Source organism: Anas platyrhynchos, chromosome 11, assembly GCF_047663525.1.
Source record: "Anas platyrhynchos isolate ZD024472 breed Pekin duck chromosome 11, IASCAAS_PekinDuck_T2T, whole genome shotgun sequence".
In the NCBI taxonomy this organism is placed as follows: domain Eukaryota; kingdom Metazoa; phylum Chordata; class Aves; order Anseriformes; family Anatidae; genus Anas; species Anas platyrhynchos.
Genome location: NC_092597.1, coordinates 14,567,078 through 14,582,864, shown reverse-complemented (window position 1 = coordinate 14,582,864; position 15,787 = coordinate 14,567,078). Strand labels below are relative to the sequence as shown.

The window sequence follows — 15,787 nt, the reverse complement described above, 5'->3', positions numbered from 1 at the left end:
AGGGCAGAGAGTGAACAGTCTGTTTCAGTGCCTGTACGAGAGATCCCTTCCCAACTACATCATTCCATGATTTTCCATACAATTTTATTTTGCATAGAGACTCAGAATCATAGTACTACTACAAAAAATGCAAATAAAGTAGATGTTAGAGCAGTCATTTCATTATTTTCAGACAGATTTGGCTAGAGTTCAAGAAGAAAAAGAGGGTTTAGGATCTTTGGAAGAAGGGGTGGGCCACTCAGGCGGAATACAAAGATGTTGTGAGGCTGTGCAGGGAGAAAATTAGAAGGGACAAAGCCAAACTGGAGTTCAATCTGATTATTGCTGTTAAAGGCAATAAAAAATGTGCTTATAAAGACATAAAAAAGGAAAGGAGGACTACGGAGAATTTCTATCTTTTATTGGATGTGAGGGAAAACACAGTGGTAAGAGATGAGGCTGATGTACTTGAAGACTTCTTTGTCTCAGTATCACATTGAGATATTCATAATGTTTTAATCAAATAAGTGTACTTCTGTCAGATTTTCCTTTTGTAAAATAATATATGCATTTGTTTTCTTGCCTACTTACCAATATTTTTCCAACCACAATATATGTAAATATTTATTTTAATTCTTGAACAAACATTGACAAAGACTGTTGTCATTAACTCTCATCACTATTAATCTTTCTGCTCATCTTAATGTACCCACATCTATCTGTCTGTGCACTTTGTCATCATTTGTCAATCTGTAGCTATGTGACCAGTGTTTGCCATGTTGGTACATTTTCCAGTCATGTGAAAATAACTGAAAAGTCATCTTCAAAACACTATAAAATCCTATACATTTTCTAAATTATATAAGTTCTGGCAACTGCAAAGATCAATCATGCTGATTGCATGTCCAGCCAATTTCACAAGAAAAGCAGCACAGGGCATTGAAGCTAACACAGGAGTTGCAATGCAGTTTTACTTCTGCTGTGGGAAGAGTTGGTGAGAAGGAAGATGTTACAAGAGCTATTAATGAAAAAAAGTAATCAGAGACTGTCCACAAGATGTTTGACCACAAATACTGAAAGATGACAAGTTTTTGAAGTGAATTAATTTAACTTTGTTAGTCTTAAATATGAGAAACAAGAGAAGCATTGTTACATTATTTTTTTTTCATTGAAAATTGCGAAGTCTAGCAAAAATCTTCCTCAAAGATGATTTCTCCTATTAGACACCTTCTGACTACTTGCAGAGTCAGAAGTAAGAGTAAACTTATAGCGTCCTTACTCTACAAAGACTTTATGAAAAAATTACTGTGAGAAGGTCAAACACAGGAGTAAAGTTTCCTGAAGTTTTAATGGGGCCTTCTGAGGCTATTAGAAATAAAGCTGTTATGGGAAATCCTAATGGCCCTCCGGGGAGGAGCTGATTAGAGCAGAAAAACAGAGGATGGTTACAGGCAAAGAAAGGAAGGAAAAAATGCTTTCATGAAGCAGCCCCTGTGAGGTATCCTGCCAAAGAAAGGAGCAAGGATGCTCAACCTTTGCAGCCCTTGCCTGCCTGAGGTTTCTTTCTGATCAGCATGGAGCATGAAGAGGAGATTGCCTCTGCACTCCCAGGATCCTGGAGGGTGCAAAGGCAGCACAGTAAAGGTGTCTGAGCAAAGGTCTCTTCCTGCTTGCCCTGCTGCTGCAGGAAAAAGTAGCCAAGGGTCTGTAAAAGGGACAGACCTCCCTGTCACAGTATGGCCCAATGATACTCCTCTTCAACTACAATGACTGTGACTCCTGTCCCATATCTCCTACACCCACACAGCTGGTATCCGTCTGGCCTACACATCACTGCTATCCCAGCTGTGGGACTACCCTCTTCCCCTATGCTCCTCAGCCTCAAACAGAGCCCTCAGACTCAGTTTTCCTGCTACCCCTCTAGCCTAACCTGCAGGCCCCCAGCAGTCCAGCCTCACAGAGATGGTAGCCAGCTTCTCCACATAGAGCTTTGCCTGCCCCAGACCAGTTTCCCACCTCACCAGACCCCAGTATTTCAGTGGTGCTTTGTAGACTGCCCCTGCAACCCCTAAACTTCCGCTTGCCACAGACCATTCCCCTAGCTTTCCAGAAATGGATGCTTGTTCTTTGGCCATGAAAACGTGATCAGTGCTCCCATACATGGAACAGTCCCTCAGAATCTGAGCAGGATGGACAGAGATGGGTGCTGATCCACTACAAGGAAGACATTGATTTGCTGGAATGCATACAGAGAAGAACAATGAAGCTGATGAAGAAGACAATAACTCTATGGAACAGCTGAGAGCACTGGAGTTGTTTGTGTAAGGATATGTAGAACAAGAGAGTCTGCTTCTTTAAGGGTATTTAGTCAAGGGCCTTTTTTTCCAGGGCAACAAGGGAGAAGAAAAAGGGGAGGCAATGATGGGAATCAAGTCTGGTCAGTCACCCTGATTTATGAGAGCATGTGAAAGTGTAGGAATATTTATTCCAGAATGATTATCTGATAGATAACTTCTAAGATGGAAGACAATCATAAGACAAAGACCCCTCAGTCACTAACTGGTGAGCTAAGAAGCTACAGGTACCATTTCCAGGGAGGATCATGAGAACAAAATGTGGGATAGGTAAAAACAAATGGATATAAAAGAGCTGGTTGTATGTAAAATGGGGTCTGTAGTATTGGGGTCTGTAGTTTGGCCAAGCACTGCACCTGATCACCACAGTCTGTCTATCATCTTCTATCTTCCTCTCATTAAATCTTTTCTTAGTTATCTCTCTGTATATTTGCACTTTTTTTCTCCAAAATGTACATGAGCTGCGAGGATTAAGCACCAGCTACTGCCAAGACCTGGATATGGGTGAGCGAACCTCAGAGTCAGATACTGCAGTCAGGTTGGGAAAGGGCACCCCAGCCTGTGGTGCTAGCTACTGGAATGAATGCAGGGGTCTCAGAAACAGTCACTGGTGGGACCTATGTGTGTGGAAGTGGAATTGGGGCCAGGTACAGGAGCGAGTAGGGGTCCTATCATCAGGAATTGGAGGGGTCAGAGCTCTCTGGATCTGAAAGGGTCCTACAGACTTTGAGCCCAGAGTGACAGCTGCTGGGGGAATTGGTATGAGTGAACTGGCTGGCCTCAACTGGAGTCAGCCCAGTGGTGTAGGCACCCTTGACCTTTGGTGCCATCTACTGGAGCAAGTGGGGGTCTCAGTGCCAGCTGCTGGAGCAAGTGGAGTTCCCTACTCCAAGCCACTGCAGTGGAATAAGTGTGTGTTCCCAAACCAGGTGTTGGGACTGGAATTGGTGTGACTGTAGGCATATAGTGTTATATGATACAATATTAGGATGACGCTAATCTAACTTATGTTCTTTTCTTTACATTGTACTTGAGATCTGCTCCAAGCAGTGATGCTTTGAGTGCATACTCAAATTCATAGCTTGTAGTGTATCACCCCATGCTTACTGTTTAGATAGGAAAAAAAGTGGAATAAAGATATACGGCTTTGATATATGATACTGGAAGACTAAACGAAGATGGGAAAGACAGGGTATGGTCCTACCCTTGTTAATCAGGATATCCCTGGAATTATGACACCTTTAAAATATATTTGAGTTTAATTTGGGAACATGCCAGAAGGGATCCATGAAGAGATTCAGCATTCATGCACTGATAAAATAAGGGGTGGATGCAGCAGTAAAACAAGGAACAGAAAACATACATATATTGACTCTACTACTAGCTATTAGGAGTAAGACTATAATCAACAATCGATATCTGAGACAGATGAAATAAGCTGTGCCTCAGATGCACCCCCTTTTCTCCACTTACAGTAATTTGAAAGATACCTCATCCATAAGAAAATTAACTCCATGTCAGTTGAAAACCTGCTTATTAACTCAGCAGCCCAGTGAAGGTATGTGCAGTAAGAGAAGGAGATGCACTCATATCAGCTGAAAACATGTACTTCATCTTCATTCAGCCTTTGTTACAGTCCCTCACTACATCCTTGTATCTGAATTAGATACATGGATTAGATGTACATGTCTGTGCATAAGGAATAGTCTGGATGGCCATTTCTGAAGAGTTGCAGTCAACAGTTGAATGTTCCCAGGCCCATTGTTCAATTGCAAATTTCCAACAACCATCCTATACTTTGGCCAGATGAACAAGATATGCATGTTAATCAATACACATTCATGCATGTTAATTAAATCACATTCCTGCTCAAACCCAGTCTCAGCAATCCTCTGCTGATTTACAGTCACTGGGTATTTCAACGCCAACAAGCCTGACAATATTCTACAGCAAGAACAATCAAGTTCTTATCATAGAGCCTGGCTGTGTTGTCTCCACTCAGCTCCACACTCTATAATGTTCCTCTTGGAGTTATACAAGTTCCCCCAGTGTGATCAACATCTGAGGTTGGAGGCCTAGAAAACTTCTGTGTAGAGCAGCTGCACTTCACTCTGGAAGCTTCTTCAATGTTGTACTTTTTCTTTAAGATGTGAATATAAGTTTAATTTGTAAGTTGCCTCAGGCAATTTTCCACAGGGGGAGAAGGGAAAGGAAGACATTTTCTGCTTCAGGCATAAGCCACCACATTCACAAAGGCATAGTATAGCACTGCCTAGCCCCTTGGCTCTCCAAATCCTCTGAGTCCATCTTTAGTTGCAGTGTCCTGTTTCCAGAGTCTGTGGTCTACCCAGTAGCCTTCAAAAGCAAGTATTTCAATAGCTTCCGAAGAGTGCATGGCTCCTTCCAGCTGAGGGCATGATAGACTGTTGTGTGCCTGGGAAGAGACTACAGAAACATAGGCTTTGCTAGTAGGCCAAGGAAGGCAGGAGTGAATCATTTTCCAGGGCAGATGTGAAGGCCACATTGTTTGGTATTGCCTCCCATTACCTTTTCCAGGTAATTCCTAGAATAAAAAAATCCAGTGATCGATAGCCCTTCATCCTCTAATGTTAATCCTGTTTTCGGAGAAACAGTTTTTCAAGCTATCCTACTGGATAGTGTTCGGTGCATGCATGGTATTTGGTGTTGCACTTCTTTCCTCAAGTCTGCAAATGTATTGCATGGCCAAGAATCAGCTAAGCTTTCTCCTGAACAAGGACTTGAATGCTCATATTTAGGGGCTGACACTTTCCCAGCTGATCAGCCCAGGCATTACAATACAGAGCTGAGCCTCAAGGTTGGTTCCATAGGTCTTAGATAGCACAAAAGTGTTCTGTTTTTATTTTATTTTATTTTATTTTATTTTATTTTATTTTATTTTATTTTATTTTATTTTATTTTATTTTATTTTATTTTATTTTATTTTATTTTATTTTATTTTATTTTATTTTATTTTATTTTATTTTATTTTATTTTATTTTATTATTTTATTTCTTAAGTGACTTTTTTAAGTGTGATAAGTTATCCAAAAAGATCTTCATAGGTTAACAAGCATGCCTTTATGTGTGTGCACATCTAAGTGTCAGACTATGGGAGACAATGACTGCTGGAGGCCCAGCTGCCAAAGAGACTGTAGAGTTTGGGGGCTTCTAGGGGTGGGAAATTTGTGTGTGCCTGCATGACTGAAGTAGATTCAGGGGGAGATAGCGTTGTATAAGAGAGATTTTAAACACACTAAAGGAAAAAAAAATCATCTGCCATTTCCTTTTTATGTCTATCCACCTACATACATGAATATTCATCTACCCATCTACCTAGAAGTAATTCAGAATTCAGTGAATTAATATTTAAGAATTTGATTTCAGATTTAGGAATAAAGAATTCTTTTGTTTAGTGAAGAAGTTTTAATTACAGTACATTATTTTAAAACAGAGATTAATGAAAGGTTTGTGAAAAGTTAAAATTGACAATAAAGAGAAAAGATATATGGAGAATCTTCTTGATTTATTTGTTGTGCAGTAGTAGTATCATAGGTTCTCCACAAAACCAGGAAATTTTGGAGGAAAGCATGGCTGAATAGGTGCTCATTGCCATGTCTTTTTTTTCTTCTTCCTTTTCCTTTTCCTTTTCCTTTTCCTTTTCCTTTTCCTTTTCCTTTTCCTTTTCCTTTTCCTTTTCCTTTTTTTCCTTTTCCTTCCCCTTCCCCTTCCCCTTCCCCTTCCCCTTCCCCTTCTCCTTCCCCTTCCCCTTCCCCTTCCCCTTCCCCTTCCCCTTCCCCTTCCCCTTCCCCTTCCCCTTCCCCTTCCCCTTCCCCTTTTCCTTTCTATCCGGGGTTCCAATAATGCAAACTTTTATTCTGATACATGGGATGTTATAATCCTTCCTTGCATCATGCTTAATAGGAAACAGAGACTACTGAAAAACACCACTTGTCCTGAAAGTCATTCCACCACAAACATGTTATCTCAGTTGCATAAATTGTGGTAGACTCATGAATGACTGTCAGACCACAGTTGCAAAGGTGCTAAAAGGGGATAGAAATCAACAACTGTTTTCTAAGGCACTCAAAGCAAAATATACACAATTACAGAAAGTCAAGCACAGGCTAAAAGTCTTTTTATATAAAGCAAAAAGAGGATTTTTAGAAAGAAAAAAAAAAAAAGAAGCTATGTCACCTCTTTTTTACTGCTGAGATATAGTATTTCTTTCAGATGGGATGTTCATACTTAGATATCCAGATTATGGGCACTAATACCTAAGCAACTTCTTTAGTTCTTACAAATACGAAGTAAAAATGAATTACATGGTTCACTTCACTCTCAGGTAAACACCTGACATAAAGATGAGCAATCACTATATATGATTACATATTTCTATATGAACTGTATATGGACATTAAGATACAGGGGCCTTAAGTAGCTCTCTCAGCTGTTTGTGTTGTAGGCATCAAAGATTATGAGAGTCCACCATACAAGAGATCATCAATAAAAGGATGTACAATGTGAAGTTAGTTTCAGATTATTTGGGAGGGATGCTTGTAATCTTAATTATCACTGCTTTTAATTGACTTCTTTGTTTCAACCAAAACATTCAACATATGATGATTTCTCTTGGTCTCAGAATTACTTACTAGGCAATTTGTGTTTCCAGTATCAGTAAATTAATTTGTCTGTTATCATTCAGACGTCACAGCAGTCTTCAAAACAGAATGTCTGATGAAAGGCATTATAATATGCAACACTGGGAATATAAGAAACTAACTAATAGCCTGTTGTTATTATTTTTCCTGTCTTGAAAAAAACTCATTAGCTCCTGGCCTGAAATATCAACAGTTTCATACACTAGAGATAATCTTCCCTGCGGAACTCAGGAAATATTTAGGCTTCCCAAAGTAAGGCTAAGAATTCAGAGTCAGGCATATGAAAAGAGAGGAGCTATAAAAGAAGAAGTGTATAACAGATTCTTCCACAGTACATAACCAGGAGCCAGGAGAAGCATTTATTTTCCTGCGGTAAACTGTATTGCATGTTTTTAAGTACAATGTTAGACTTAAAGACACAGAGATTGACAGGGAGGTTGAAGACTAGATAAGTAGATCAGAGACAAGAGAGAGAACTTCAAGATTTTTTTTATGTTGTCTTTTGGAAACATTAACTTATAATTTCAGTCTAACAGTTCTATTAATACAAGAAGTAGTAAAGAGGAAGGAACTGTATCAGTTTAATGTATACTCTTTAGTTCAATCTCCCCAGTTGTGTGTGTCTTTGTCAATCTGTCTACTCAGTTTTAATTTGTTCATGATTTTAATATTAGAGGTAGGTCAGTTCACTGTTATTTTTCTCTTTTCTATGGATTTAGGAATATACATGTATGGACATAATTTTATTATTATTCCATTGTGGTATTTTGTACTAACCTACTCATTCTATACATTTTAATATACTTTGCAGGAGGAGGATACAAGAATTTGAAACAGGTAAAGAAATCCTAAGAAAATAAGTTATTCCTTTGGCGTGTACATAAATCCTAAAAGAAATAATTCAGTAAAGGTGCAATTTTTTTATTTTTTTTTTCCCAGTACCATGAGTCAGTGAAGGCTTCTGGGCAGGACAAAACAACACATAATCATGTCTCTGCATGTGTATGTAAAATAAAATAAAATAATAATAATCCAATGTAAGCCTGCTATGGCTCTGTACACTTAGCAAAGCTCTTTTCAGTTTAACTTTGCAGAAATTTTGAATGAGGATGCACACCATGCTTGTGATTCAAAGCAGCTCAGCATTCCACTACTGTTATTGCCACCAGTGAAAAACGAATAAAAAAACAGCAGTTTATATTCATTTTTAAGAGGTTTTTATTTGTTTATGGATAGTTTTTTTTTTTAGATTTTTAGATTCTTTAGATTTAATGGACTGGTTTTATTGCCTTTTGTATTGAATAACAGTGTCAATCTATTAAAAATATAGTTAAAGAAAAAAAAAAATCAGAAACTTTTGCTAAAATTTGAATGTAGATATGGAATCAATTTTCTATGTGTCATCTGTTCATGTTCAGCATTTAGACTCTTTGTGTAGCCAAAGAAATCAGCCTGCCCATTCCAGGAGTGACTCAGAATGTATATCTGAGACAGGTGGAATGAATTTGCTATTAAAGGTGCTAGTGTCCACTTTCTTACCTACTGTCTGCTACAACCAAACTGCAGTATTCTTTTAAAATTCACAAAGAAAAAGATAAATTATCGTGGTACTATGATTTTTGTTCAAGTCTTATATAGATGTGGGAATAATATAAATGTAAAAGTAATGCTATTGCATCCAATATAACCCAAGTGAATAACACTACAAAATTTCCCCTAATGGGTTTCAAATGACAGTCTGCAAGTGTTAACTAGTATTGTCAATGTTGCAGAAGACTGAAAGGGTATAGACCATTGATATCAAATTGCAAAATCAATTTTACTCTGCTGACCTAACTCTCTCACTGTACCATTCTGTTTGTTTTTTTCATGTTAGTTTTCAAAATAGGAATGGTTGAGCAAAATATGGTTTTAATTTGACATACTGTGAAGCTCTTTGAGCTCAAAGATCTTCACGGTATATAACACGTTCTACAACACAGCAGTGTTTTGTTTGTTTGTTTGTTTAAAAAAAACACTGTCAGGCATTCCAGAAAATGTCAAAATGTCAAAGTGTCATGATAGCTCTGGGATAAAGCTCACACTTTGATATAATATCCCTGAGTGCCAAAAGTATGGCTTAATTCTGCCTGAACTCAGGAGTAATACATCTGTCTCTTTAGAGAGACAAACTAAAGGAAAGGACCGAGGTGGAAGAAGTGGGAACTCAGTCATAGAGTAGTTCTGCTTCTTCAGATGTTAAAGATACAAAATGGATGAGGATACTTGGTTCTAAGAACTTGAGTCTGAACTCTACAAGTTACCAAAGATTTAGAGCTTAGTGATGTGGTTTAGTGGAGGACTTGTTAGTGTTAGGTCAGAGGTTGGACTAGGTGATCTTGGAGGTCTCTTCCAACCTAGATGATTCTGTGATTCTGTGAAAAAGAACTAAGAAGTGAAACAACCTTGCATAAAGTCTCTAGTTCAAAGTTAAGGTCATGAGTTGTGCAGAACAGACTGGTGCAACTGGTATCGCTGCTGTGTTTGGTCATGGGCAAATCTGGGATTTAAACCTGTTTGTCAAGAGGAAAACATACCGTAAGGAAGTGAGTGCATTGTAAGGACGTCCTCTTTCCCAGGTTTAGCTGTTAAGGCCTCCCCCTTGTGTGGAATCTGAAAGGCACTCTGAGCAGGAAATTCCTGTTGGACTCAGTGGGGAGGACAGCTTACATCAAAACCTGTCTGCATACCTCTGTTGGAAATTTTTCTTCTCAGCTAGGACTGAAACTGACTGCACCCCACCCACTGCTGCTAACACTCAAAACTGCACTGAGTTGTCTGTTTGCCTTTCTTTATTACCTGAGTGTCAATTAGTGTAACTTTAATCCTGATTCCGCTTGCTGATGTGATTATTTATTTCTGCTCTTACAGGCCACATACTGTGAATGGCAAACCAAACAAGTGCAAGTGAGTTTGTTCTATCGGGACTTACAAGTGACCCACATCTTCAAAGCCTCCTCTTCTTTGTCTTTTCCGTTATTTATTTTATTACTCTTTTTGGAAATATGTTGATCATGATTGTAATAAGTACTGATTCCCACCTTCACTGCCCTATGTACTTCTTCCTTTTTCACTTAGCCTTCATAGACATCTGTTATGCCACCACCACTGTTCCTAAGATGCTGGTGAATTTCCTAGTGAAGCAGAAAAGCATTGGATTCGGTGCCTGTATTACACAGATGTCCCTTATCCTTCTTTCAGCTGGTAGTGAAATTTTCATGCTCTCAGCAATGGCATATGACCGATTTGTTGCTGTCTGTAACCCGCTGCACTACCAAGAGGCTATGAACAAGCTTTTCTGTAACCAGCTGGTGGGGAGTGCATGGGCAATGGGATTCTTACATTCCATTATAAACACACTGCCAATGTTAAATGTACAATTCTGCAACTACACAGAAATTAAGCATTTCAGCTGTGAGTTGCCCCCTCTCCTCTCTGCAGCATGCTGTAGAACCACCCTCAATAAAGTTGTTCTTTTGTCTTCTGCGGTGATCTTTGGGTCAAGCTCCTTCCTGCTCACCCTCACCTCCTATATCTATATCATCTCTACTGTCCTGAAGATACAGTCTTCAAAGGGAAGGCAGAAAGCATTCTCCACTTGCAGCTCCCACCTCATCATAGTGGTTTTGCTATACACAACTGCTCTGTTCCAGTACACAAAATCCAGCTCAAGTTCTTCACTCATTCTAGATCAACTGTTTTCCATCCAGTACAGCATTTTAACTCCCATGTTAAATCCCATAATCTACAGCCTGAAAAATAATGATATGAAAACAGCTTTGGGCAGAATGTTAGGGAAAATTAAAGTTTCACAATCACTGTAACTACCTTTAAGCTATACATTCCAAATAAATGCACTTTTTAAAATGGAGCTATAAGGAAACAATCTGTCCTATATGTTAAAAGATGGTAAGAGCAGCCTTCACCTCCCACAGCTTTTGACCCAAGACTCCTTCCATCCCGGCTTCTGGAGCTCAGTCTGGTGCCCTTGGGATGTGGGGTCTCTACTTAGGGCAAGGAACACAGCTGTTGCTTTCCTGTTTGCAAGTGTAACTGGTAGCAAAGCTAACCGCTTATCTCAAAGAATATTGACACAGTCACACAGACTTCCGCAGGCAATGTTATCCTCTCAAGTTTGTTTCTCTGTATAATTTATTTATCATTTCCCTCTTTTCCTTCATATTGCATTTGACAAGGTCCTCTATCACACCATCTCACTGAAAGTAGCATTTCTACATTTCCACAAATCTTTATGAATTAGCATGACCCACAATGTTTGTTCTTGTCATTGATTCTTATCACTGATATCATTTGTTGGCCAGGTTTGTGTCTGTATGTTCTTATTTATTTCTGCTTCCTTTTTTTATTACCCCTTTTTGAACTGAACAGGTCCTACAACTGATAGCCTTTAAAGGAGCAGGCATCCTGTTTCCACAATACCATTACACTGTATAAATCAGTTGTGTCTGTAGTAGCAGATCACTTGTTTTTTCACTTCATGCATTTATTCACATATTGCCTTTACTGCATTCCTACTCTTGCTACTGGAATCTTTCCAGAGAGAAAAAACTAAGATAACAGATGAAATCTAGAACCAATTCAGTGCTCCATTTCTCTAAGAGTTCCCGTCTTTCTGTTGTGCACCTGTTTATGGTAGTTGTTATGGAATGAGGTCAAGGAAGTCCATATAGCCGTGGCAGTGCACCAAGTGTGGGGAATGACTGGCAGGCATGGGAGAGGGCAGGTTTTGCCTGCTGTGTTTCCAGTGGAAAGAGTTAGGATGTCAGGAGAGAGGGCACCTGAGTGCCATGAGAGGAAGAAGGCATTGCACGTTGTGCAACACATAGGAAGGTGTGTTGCGTGTTGTGTCATCGTGGCAGCTCTTTGTTTTGTTGAACCTCGTGCTATGCCCCATGCCTTGCTCAGGGCAGGGCCACAGCAGGTGTCCAGGAGGTCCCATGGTGTAATGGTGAGCACTCTGGACTCTGAATCCAGCGATCTGAGTTCAAATCTCAGTGGGACCTCTTCTCTGACTTTTATTCCAATCTTCCAAGTTCCTGCCCTCCTCCCTACCCTGTGTTACCAGCCCCAGAGCACCGGTATCGGTGCCCCTCCTCCTACCCTGGGCCCCACTGCCCGCAGGCTCTTGCTTATGGAAACCTGTCACGTGCTCGGGTAGAGGAGACTGTTGAAACCCATGGCCCGTGGCAACTTGGTCATCTCCAAAGACTCCACAACATCCAAGAACGGTGCATTGCCATCTTTGACCACTTTCAGATCCGTAGTAGAGGGTTACTGTGCAATGCTTTCCTTGAGCAGTGAGGAGCTAATGGAGGCAGGAAGAGAACAGACCACCACGAGTCTCCAGCTGTGCTGCACAAGGTCTTTAATGAGAACGAGAAAATGCAGTGGAGCGGTACAGAGACCAAGAAGAAAGTTTGCAGGGTTCAGGGAGGCAGAGAGAACGGCCCATCCATCTCAGGGATGTCTGCCCCAAATGGGATGATCCATGTGCTTCAGCAGTTGAAGCGGCAGAGTGGGGAAGGCAGACACAGCCCTGACCCCCCCAGACCAAGGGAGCCCCCAGAAGAGATGGGAACCCCCCCACTGCTGAGGGAGCTGCCAACAGCAGCTGACAGAGAGGATCCCACGGCGGTGCTCTGAGGGAAGGAGGTGAGGATGGGGCCTGGCAGGGTCACCACGACTGGGGAGGGCTGGATGGCAACCGTCGAGTCAGCGCACCGGGCGACACACGGCTCACTGCAGCTGCTGGCAAGTGGGGTTGGGCCAGAGGCACCGCAGGAGGATGGGACACAGGGTCTGCAGCAAGACATCTCTCGTCGAGGGAGGCGAAGCTGAAACACAGAGTAGCAGGGAGGGGACACACACCCCAAAGTCAGCCTTTGTCATCTCCAAAACAGAAATGGCTGCACTGAAGATTGGGCAGGATGCACCGGGCTATTTGGTAAGGGTCCATCTCTTTTCAGGCACTTAATTCTTGCAGAGAGACATCCCTGCAGCTGAGCCCCAACAATCTCCCTCTGCTAGAGAGGTCCCCACAGTCCCCAGCTCTCCAAATCCACCTCTTCAAAAGGGAGAAAAGTCACAGGCCCGAACCATCTGTATTGCAGTGCCAATCTGAGGCAGCCCAAGTACCAAACGGAGTCGCCAGCATGACAGCAATGGGGCCCTCAGGGAGAGCTGGAGCGAACGCAGGCTTACCTCGTTCCTCAGGGAAAGGGAGAGAGAAGAGAAGTGGATGCAGAGCCTGCAGCAGCATGGTCTTTTATGCTGCATCCCAGAGCCCCACGGGAACAGAAACATTCCTTGCTCATGAAGCATCAAAACACCTCATAGTTGCTTCCTTCAGAGGCCTTGGTGGTTGTTAAGAGCTTGCTTCTTTCATCTGCCAGCTTTTGTTCCTGCCTCATACCACCCAACACTGAAATGATGTATCTGTGTTCCCAGCTCCTAAGGCCAATTACAACAGAGGTCTTAGGCTGCCTCTGCGGGGTTGTGTGTTTCCGTCATACAAACGTCCTTTGGAGTATCATCCACTTTGTGGTGAGCATGGCCACCAGTCATGGTGATACTCAGCCACAGAGGACACGAGGTGTCACCACACAAGGGCATTCAGTGCTGAGACTGGAGCTAATTCTGTGAGACATTTCTCCCTGTGGTTTGTCACAGATATGGAGGAGACCTTGGACTAAGGGCAGGTCAAGATGATCAAGACAGAACATGTGGAGGAGACATGGGCCATGTTTCCAAGACGTTTCAGTAAGGATGGAGTGTTCTGAAGTAGAGGAAGTCTCCTGAAGGCGGAGGAGAGACATCAACGTGACACTTGTCGTGCTCTGACAGAGCCCAAAGACAAAGTTCAATGAAAGCAGAGTCAAATGGAGGAAGGGTACACCTGAGGCCAATGCAGTTCTCTCTCAAGTCATCTCTCTGAAGCAGTGAGACCTTTCTCTGTGCCTTCACAGAAATGCAGCAGGTCAAGGCATAGGAACGCGATGCAAGAGATGCCCGCGTCCTTTCCTGAACTTGACACACTCTCCAATTGACCTGGTTTGCTCAACACATTTGTCCCACTGGCCAGAGGTCTGCCTGGCCTGCATTTGAGGCGAGGCTTGCGGCAAGGAGCCTAAACCGGAATTGTCTTTGTTCTGGGCCAGGGATGGAGCAGCCCCTTCCATGCATTTCCACGTATAAAGTGACTGGGGATCTGCCTCCTAGCACACCTGACAGTCATCCTGATGTGGAAGAGCTGGGAAAATCCCTGAGCTGCAGGCAAACATGAGTCACCCAGCTGTGGACAGCAGTGGACATGGCTTTTTGGCCTCAGGCGCGCCAGGAATAGCAGAGCTCTTAGCTTCACTCCTACCTACGTGCTGCTTTCCTCACCAAGGGAGTTTCCAAGGGGCTCTGTACCCTTCCTGAAACACCAGGTGCTTTTACGCATTCTTGTGCTGCTGCCTCCAAGGCATTCCCTTTGTGTGGCTGGTCTGGGGCCCATCTGATACAGTGCACGGCAGAGTACTCCGGGTCTGAAGGACCCTCTGGAAATCCTTTTGGCTGAAGTTCCAGCCTCAGCTGGCCAAATATCCCATTTATCTCAGGGGTTTCTGGGCCTTATCTGGTTGCCATCTGAGCACTGCATCCCCTTCAGGTCGCAGGCTCTTGGTAGCTCTTCCAGGGCTCCACCATGCCCACTGTGACCTGTTTTCTCCAAAGGACAGCTGGCGATTTTCTTGTGGCAGCTTGTGAGCACTGCTTCTCTCTTTGCCCATGGTGATGTGACAGGAAGGGATCAGGATGTGAGAGGGAGGGATAGGAAAATCACCCAGCTGGGGCTTAAGGCACTTTGAGCACTTGCAAATAGGGAAGGAAGTGCCCACAAGGCAGCATTATGAAGACATCGCACATATCCTTTCTGGAAAATATGGGGTGCTTCTGGTAGAGGACCAGAATTCTGATGCACGCAGGATGGGGAATAAACAAGATGAGCTAGAGATGTGCGTGTGTAAGGTGTCTGGCTGTGCAGGAGTTAACTTTCCCCACAGCAGCCCATATAGTGTTGTGCTCGGCACTTGTAGCTAGAACAGCACTGATATGGCACCAGTGTTTTGTCGATTGCTGAGCAGTGCTTCCATGCCATCAGAACTCTCTCCAATCCACCCTAAGGCCAGTAGGCAGGGGGTCGGCAAGAGCTGGGGAGGCGGCCTTGGCAGAACAGCCGATCTGAAGTGACCAAAGGGATATTCCCTACCATATGATGTCAGACTCGGCAAGAAAAGCTGGGCAGGAAAGGAGAAGGCGGTGCTCACACTAGGAACACATCTGTCCACCCACGCGACCACTATGCATTTTGAGACCCCGCTTCCCAAGATGTGGCCCAACAGAACTTCCCGATGGGAAGTAGTGTATAATTGTTTTCTCTCTCTTTGCTTCCGCACAGCATTTGCTTGTTTTGTCTTTTGGGGTATGTTCTTGGTTGTTGTTGTGTTTAGTTTTGTTTTTGAAGCAGTGTGATCAAAGCGATGCCCACATTCTTCCCTACAGGTGACCCACAATCAAATGTCCGTGTGCTGCTCAGCAGCTTCATCCCATTGGCCAGAGGTCTGGCTGGGCTGCTTTTGAGGACAGGCTCATGGCATGAGGGCAAATCAGCCTCCCAGCGCACCTGGCAGTCATCCTGACGAGGAAGAGCTGGGAAAATCCCAGAACTGCAGGC

At 42.6% G+C, this 15,787-nt stretch overlaps 1 protein-coding gene, 1 long non-coding RNA gene and 1 other non-coding gene across 3 annotated transcripts; 2 read left to right on the top strand and 1 right to left on the bottom strand.

Moving 5' to 3' along the window:
- Positions 1-9,935: 9,935 nt before the first annotated feature.
- Positions 9,936-10,874, top strand: LOC101795481 (olfactory receptor 5V1; the record flags this gene model as incomplete). Its single annotated transcript, XM_005026951.1, has 1 exon — positions 9,936-10,874. A coding segment is annotated over one exon (939 nt), but the record flags the coding sequence as incomplete, so codon positions are not given.
- Positions 10,875-12,002: 1,128 nt separating this feature from the next.
- TRNAQ-CUG (transfer RNA glutamine (anticodon CUG)) lies at positions 12,003-12,074 on the top strand. The gene has a single exon. It is a non-coding gene; the product is annotated as a tRNA-Gln (tRNA).
- A 345-nt stretch (positions 12,075-12,419) lies between these two features.
- On the bottom strand, positions 12,420-13,485 carry LOC119718078 (uncharacterized). The gene is made up of 2 exons (XR_005268686.2): positions 13,273-13,485; positions 12,420-12,905 (listed from the first exon to the last, which is right to left on the bottom strand). It is a non-coding gene; the product is annotated as an uncharacterized lncRNA (long non-coding RNA).
- Between the last annotated feature and the right edge of the window lie 2,302 nt (positions 13,486-15,787).